We start from the raw sequence: 7436 nt of genomic DNA on the forward strand, positions 1-7436 counted from the left end.
TCGAACTCCTGAGCTCAAACAATCCGCCCGCCTTGGCCTCCCAGAGTGCTAGGATTACAGGCGTGAGCCACCGCGCCTGGCCCGTATATTTCTTTTAAGAGTGCTTTTTGCTTTGTTTTTGTCCAGCAGCTGGAACCTCATTTCAGTTATTTATAAGCTAGGCTGCTTGGAATCTGCCCCATATGTGTGTCAGCCTGGAATTTGGGCAGAATTTATATGCTGAATTTGGAATTCTCATTCTGGGACTCTCCTTTTTGAGGTTTCCCCCTTCCTTTTACACCTGTTACAGTTGCTTCAAACTCTCCTCAGGCACAAATCTAAAAACTGAGTTCAGCCAGTGTTGTTCAGTTTCTTTCAAGAGTTGACTCCATCCATTTTCTTTCTGCTTTTGGTTACTTTTGGTGCCTTCAGGTAGTTTTTCATATTTTGTCCAGGGTGTATAGTTTTTACCTGTGGGATAGTTGGTCTGATATGAGCTGGAAGAAGACCCTACTCTGATGTCAGCAGCAGCTCTCAAGTGGTGATAATCAGAAGTGTTTCCAGACAGGGCTAAAAATCCCCAGGAACATCCCTGGGCATCCCTGTTCCTTATTGTTCTCAACTTTTCCCCAATGTCTGATGTCATTGGTTGCTGCCTTCTCAGAGGGGTCTCATTGGATGGAGTCTGTGATGGAGACACTGGGAGATGTCTCCCCATCTGGGGTGGGTGCTTGCCTGTTCCTGATTTCTAGCTCTGTCCCCTTCACTGTGTGTCTCAGATTGGAGACTGTAGCTTCACAGTGAAGACTCCACATCATCACACTGCATCCAGAGGGGTCTTTCTAAAACTACCCCCTTCTTCACTTGGGCCTCCATATGGCCAGTGTGGCACGTTGGCTGTTTTCTCCATGTTGTAGAGTAGTGCCTGTTACGGCTCAGCAGTGTTGCCCTCGACTAGTTAATCTTCACGTGATAGCTAAATAAAATTTAATGTTACTGCAGTGTTCCTTGTGGTGTTTAATTTGGGCCTGAATGAGGAGGGGCTGGGGGACAGAGATTAGAATGCTAGTTTGAGCACAAACTAGAACTGACCCCGGGTGCTTTTGTACTTGGTCACTCTTGGCTTCTTGTTTCTTTTTTCATCAATCTGGGGCTAAGGCTATGTTGGGGTTGGAAGATCTGATTTTAGACATGTTGATTAGGTGATCCTGGGCATGGAGCTGAGCCTGGCACGAATTCTTTTCCTGTTGGTGTTTATTTTGCTTTCAAGCACCTCCCTATTGTCCGGCGCAGGCCCGACATTGTGTTAGCTGCCTCACACACAGTGGTTCTTTGAAGTGTATACTGTACTAGTGGGCAGGTGATAATCAGCTTTTCAGCAGTGACTGGACAGGTTAAATCACGCATCCATGGCCACGCTGACTACTAGTTATAGTGCAAACTGGAGTTTGCCATCCTTGACTGGTGTGTTCTCCCTTTTAAAGGTGATTCCAGGCTGGATGCGGTGGCTCACGCCTGTAATCCTAGCACTCTGGGAGGCTGAGGCGGGCGGATTGTTTGAGCTCAGGAGTTCGAGACCAGCCTGAGCAGGAGCGAGACTCTGTCTGTACTGAAAATAGAAAGAAATTGGCCAAACAACTAAAAATAGAAAAAATTAGCCAGGCATCGTGGCGTGTGCCTGTAGTCCCAGCTACCTGGAAGGCTGAGGCAGGAGGATCGCTTGAGCCCAGGAGTTTGAGGTTGCTGTGAGCTAGGTTGACGCCATGGCACTCTAGCCCAGGCCACAGAGTGAGACTCTGTCTCAAAATAAATAAATAAATAAATAAAGATGATTCCTTGTCTTTCCTTTTAGCTTTATCATTTTGTGATTCTGTGTCATTGTTGTGATATTAAAACTACCTCCTGGGCTGGGCGCGGTGGCTCACGCCTGTAATCCTAGCACTCTGGGAGGCCGAGGCGGGCGGATTGTTTTGAGCTCAGGAGTTCGAAACCAGCCTGAGCAAGAGTGAGACCCCGTCTCTACTAAAAACCGAAAGAAATTAATTGGACAACTAAAAATATATAGAAAAAACTAGCCGGGCATGGTGGCTCATGCCTGTAGTCCCAGCTACTCGGGAGGCTGAGACAGAAGGATCGCTTGAGCCCAGGAGTTTGAGGTTGCTATGAGCTAGACTGACGCCACGGCACTCACTCTAGCCCAGGCAAAAGAGTGAGACTCTGTCTCAAAAAAAAAAAAAAAAAAACCTGCCTCCTGCAACCTAGATCATTATATAAAACATCATAAATTGCTTAAAAAAAAACTCCAAACCCCAAAAGCTGTACATGTGTTGGCATACTTATTCTAGGTTTAAATGTAATATGTTGCTTTTTCTTTTTTTTCTTCTTTTTTAATACTGTAGCGTTCTAAGAACAGAAGCATCTGGGCTAGATGGAATTTAGCATCAAAAAAAATCCTCTTTCTGTTCAGAAAGTTGTAAAGTGCATTAAGATGAAGCAGGCACCAGAAATCCTTGGCAATACAAATGGAAAGACTCAGAGCTGTGAAGTGAATCGCGAGTGTTCGGTGTTCCTCAGCAAAGCCCAGCTTTCTAACAGTCTGCAGGAGGGTGTCATGCAGAAGTTTAATGGCCACGATGCACTTCCCTTTATTCCAGCTGAGAAGTTGAAGGATCTTACTTCCCGTGTATTTAATGGAGAACCGGGCACTCATGATGCCAAATTGCGTTTTGAACCCCAGGAAATGAAAGGAATGGGGACACCACCTAGCACTACCCCTGTCAAAAATGGCTCTCCAGAAATTAAGCTTAAAATCACCAAAACATACATGAATGGGAAACCTCTCTTTGAATCTTCCATCTGTGGTGACAGTGCTGATGTGTCCCAGTCAGGAGAAAATGGACAAAAACCAGAGAACAAGGCGAGGAGGAACAGGAAGAGGAGTGTAAAGTATGATTCCTTACTGGAGCAGGGCCTTGTCGAAGCAGCCCTAGTGTCTAAGATCTCAAGTCCTTCCGATAAAAAGGTATTTATGAGGAATTCTGACTAGGGTCATGTGACGGTGAGCAGTGAGCATGGGGACCGTGTGAGGGCACCTGCATGAGTGCAATGGTGGGTGGAGGAGATGGGAATGGCCTGGTGCTGTCAGTGCTTGACTGAGCCCTGGCTGTGGGTCAGGCATCAGGCTCCAGGATGCTCTGGCGTTGCCTCCTTAGGCCTCACAGCCAGCTGCTGAGCCTATTGAGAGGCCTAGAGAGGTTAACTACGAGTTCAGGATTACTGGCCAAAAAGAGGCAAAACCAGTTTCTGACTCTCGGCCTGCTAGTTCCAGAGCCCTTGCTTGATGACTTATGACTATGCTGTTCTCATGGACCTCATCTTCAAGGCATTCTTTGGCCTGATGTGGTCAGTGGAGACACACTGGGCTCTAGTGTGAGACTCCTTAAGCCTGCACTGTCTAATGAGTGGGAAACAGAGTGGTGCTATGCAGAGGTACTCTTGCTGTCCTCGCACACGGGTCCACTATCCACTTACGTATCTCTTCAGCCAGGTGGTCTAGCAGATGGCCTGCCTCCTTGAGGACTGGGGCTATGTCTTATGCTTTCATGAGCCCAGCATGTTGAACATAAACAAGCAAATGAGTACTGACTAATCAAAGGCTGGGAAGGAGAGCCCTAACTTAAGATGGATGGACCTCGTGGTTTTGCTCCATTCTGCGTGGTGGTTGGTGTCATGGTGTCTTAAAGTGACACTCTGGATGGCCCTGACATTTAAATGAGTATAAGCCATATACGATAGCCAAGGGACCTTGGCCTTGGCAGAAGGAAATAGGTACAGGGCAGCAGCCTCCTCTCTCTGTCTGGATGATGGTCTAGAGGGTGTTGGTCTTTAACCACAGCTCCAGGCCCACTTGGAGGGGTGGGGACAAGGGAGCCTGAGACCAGTGGGAGTTGACATTGTCACCATGGTTGGGTTATTAAATTTAAAATTGTAATCGAGGAACTTTAGAGTTTCCACAGATGGGGAATGAGTGGAATTTCCTTGAAATCAGTAAAATAATGAAGAGGTTTGGGGGTTTAAAAAAAAGTGGTTTTTTTTTTTTTTTTTTTTTTTTTTTGAGACAGAGTCTCACTCTGTTGCCCGGGCTAGAGTGCTGTGGCGTCAGCCTAGCTCATGGCAACCTCAAAGTCCTGGGCTCAAGCAATCCTTCTGCCTCAGCCTCCCAAGTAGCTGGGACTACAGGCATGTACTACCATGCCCGGCTAATTTTTTCTATATATTTTTAGTTGTCCAGCTAATTTCTTTCTATTTTTTTTTTAGTACAGACGAGGTCTCACCCTTGCTCAGGCCAGTCTCGAATTCCTGAGCTCAAACGATCCTCCTACCTCAGCCTCCCAGAGTGCTAGGATTACAGGCGTGAGCCACTGCACCTAGCCAAACTTAATGCTTTTACAGGGGAAGAGGCTTGTGCAAATTGTCAGAGACCTGGCTTTTATTCCTAGCTCTGCCCCTTGGTTTTGTTAAAACTTGGATAAATCACGTGAATTTTGACTTCCACCTACACAGTGGGGACAATAAATGTAACCCTGAAGGTGTGTAATGTGGCAACTCAAGCCAGCCTTCAACAGCATACCCACAGATCTTTGTGACTGCCAGTGAGATTTCAGGGTTGGTATCCTCAGCTCAGAGATGAGGAAACTGAGGCCCACAGCAGTTCAGTAGCTTGCCTAAGTACATAGTGCACTTAGAAGGAGGGGTAGGAATTTACCCTCAGAGAGGTCAGGGCCCTGCTGGTACGCTTATTCCCACTGGAGAGCAGAACCAAGAGTGGCTTGGGAAGGAGTTTGCCCATGGCAGGATGTTCAGCCTCATAAACTATTCATGTGTCAGAGATGGAGAAACTGAGCCTCACAGAGCCCGAGAACTCAGATCACAAGTGGTGAGGCCAGGGCTTGATCCAGCCCTGGCCTTACCACATTCACACCTTCGTGTCAGGTGACACATGTACTTCTGAGAACTGATGGTCAGACATGTGCCCGGGCGCAGGGGGCAGTAAAAATTCGGAGTTCTGTGAGAATTCCTCTTTGACCAGTTGAATAAAGAACCATTAAAGACCGTCCACCAGGCCAAGGGAGTAGATTTATAGAGAGATCCTTGTAGTGTTGAACACCCGTGTGGGCCAGACACTGTGCTGACCCTTTAGCTGAGGGTGAGAGACACAGACGGTTTCCAAGAGGTGATAATGGGGCTATTATCTAAAACACAGCAAGGACTGCATGCTCCTTTTTGGGGGATCTATATGTGTTTTGAGCCTCCAGCCTGATTAATCTTGGGTCTTTGTATGGATAGAAGGCTAGATTTAGGGGTAGTTATTAGATATGTTAGTATTTGTCTTTTGTTGTTCATTTTCAGATTCCAGTTAAGAAAGAGTCCTGCCCAAACACTGGCAGAGACAAAGAACATCTGTTGAAATATAACATCGGTGATTTGGTGTGGTCCAAAGTGTCGGGTTACCCTTGGTGGCCTTGCATGGTTTCTGCAGATCCACTCCTTCACAACTATACCAAACTTAAAGGTATTGTGTTTTTTGGGCTGTTTTTCCATCTTTCTCTTTTGCACTTGGTGTTTCTCATCTCCAGCCTTCTTACTGTTCCTTAACTAGCCCTACTATTTAGATGTGCAGTAATTGCTTATTTCAGCATGATTTGCAGAAATAGTATTTTATACTAAGTTTAAGTTTTAAAAATGTCCACAATTATTAGACTTGTGGGAAGAGAGAAAGCAATTAGAAATGATCATCTTTGTCTCACAAAACTTGGGTAGGTAAATTGATTTACACATGGAACAGCTAAAGTAATACATTAAGAATGTAATATGTCATTGATATAACCAAATACTTAAATAATAGTGGGGCAACCTATACATGCATTTTTAGAGGAAAAGTAAAGCATCAGGTGGTTTGAGATTCTTCTGGAAAATCTTCTAAAGTTTGCATTTAGTTTAAGGAAAGTGAGATGTGGCAAGTACAGAGTTGGAGTTGAGCAGGTTAGTGCTCCCATGACCTGTGCACCCGTCAGAAGTGTGAGCGACTAGAGGCATGACTGGACCAGGCCAGTGCTCCAGCCCAGTACTGCCAACAGTCAGCCTTGTATGGCCCCTCAGTGGTGCAGGTGTGTATGGCCCCTCAGTGGTGCAGGGTGTACATGGCCCCTCCTGGTCTCTAGCTGGAGGCCTGAGCTCTCACAGGAGCAGCATTGCTGCTCTCATTCTGCACTTACTTAGGTCCCTACTCTGCCACCCAAGTAGCCAAACAGGCCTGTCGGCTGGGAGTGGGACAAAGTGACACCTCTTTGGCAAACGTCAACTTTAGGGGGCATGGATTCAGGATAAAGAGGACCTTTCTTGAGTCCCAGGTGCCCCTGCCTGAGTCCTGCCTGGGTCTTCTGTCCCATGGGGGTGGTTGGCCTCTGCTGCAAGGCTCACGCATGCATGCGTGCTCTGCAGGACTTGTGGCAGAAGAACCTATGGCCTGGCTTCAGCTCTGCATCCACTGAGGACCTTTGGTATCCTTGGCTTGCCAGAATTGGGGGAGTCCCTTCCAAGGGGCTGCAGGAACCCCAGGGTATACCCCAAGGCATCTAGACTTGGTGAGAATATGAAAGAAAATGCTGGTTCAGACAGAAGGGGTCCCCACTTTGGGGATAGACCATCATGCATCTGCAGCCAGTGTCCAGGCACATTTAGGTGTGTGTGAGGGGTTGTCAGTTCCTTCTTAGCTCTCTAAAACTGGGCCTGGTGCCCACACAGCAAACCCAGTGACTTTCACGTCTTCTGTCTGCATGGCACACCACAAGCAACTCTTGCTGATTTCTTTTTTAGTTCTGGGGATTTTTAGTTGTTTATATGAAGCCATCTCAAGCTTCTAGCCCTCATACCTGTGAAACTGAAGTAGTCTTTTTTTTTTTTTTTTTTGAGACAGGGTCTCACTTTTTCACCCAGGTTGGAGTGCAGTGTCAACGATCACAGCTCACTGCAACCTAGAACTCCTGGGCTCAAGGGATCCTCCTGCCTCAACCTCTTGAGTAGCGGGGACTATAGGTGCATGCCACCACGCCTGGCTAATTTTTTTTCTATTTTTAGTAGAGATGGGGTGTCACTCTTGCTCAGGCTGGTCTCGAACTCCTGACCTCGAGCGATCCTCCGGCCTCTGCCTCCCAGAGTGCTAGGATTATAGGCGTGAGCCACTGTGCCCGGACTTTATACCCATTTTTAAGTGTCTTTATGTAACTGGGTATTTGCTTGGTTTTCAAAACAATGCCAAATGGTCACACTTGGATTCTAGCTTTTTTGTGTATGTAAACTATTTTATTTATTGTTTGCTTATTTGTATTTTTATTTATCTATTTAAAAAACATTCGGCCGGGCGCGGTGGCTCACGCCTGTAATCCTAGCACTCTGGG

General features: G+C 46.7%; 1 protein-coding gene across 2 annotated transcripts in view; it reads left to right on the plus strand.

Annotated features, from left to right (window-relative positions):
* The window catches only part of WHSC1 (Wolf-Hirschhorn syndrome candidate 1), a 115089-nt gene that overhangs the window by 22216 nt on the left and 85437 nt on the right, over positions 1 to 7436 (plus strand). For both annotated transcript variants that reach the window (XM_012664148.1, XM_012664149.1), the window contains exons 2-3: positions 2379 to 3001; positions 5389 to 5551. In XM_012664148.1, the coding sequence (XP_012519602.1) occupies positions 2408 to 3001; positions 5389 to 5551 (757 nt within the window). In that variant the 5' untranslated portion in view covers positions 2379 to 2407. The remainder of the gene's footprint in view (positions 1 to 2378; positions 3002 to 5388; positions 5552 to 7436) is intronic.

This window comes from Propithecus coquereli, unplaced genomic scaffold (genome assembly GCF_000956105.1).
Source record: "Propithecus coquereli isolate 6110/MARCELLA unplaced genomic scaffold, Pcoq_1.0 Scaffold862, whole genome shotgun sequence".
NCBI classification, from domain to species: domain Eukaryota; kingdom Metazoa; phylum Chordata; class Mammalia; order Primates; family Indriidae; genus Propithecus; species Propithecus coquereli.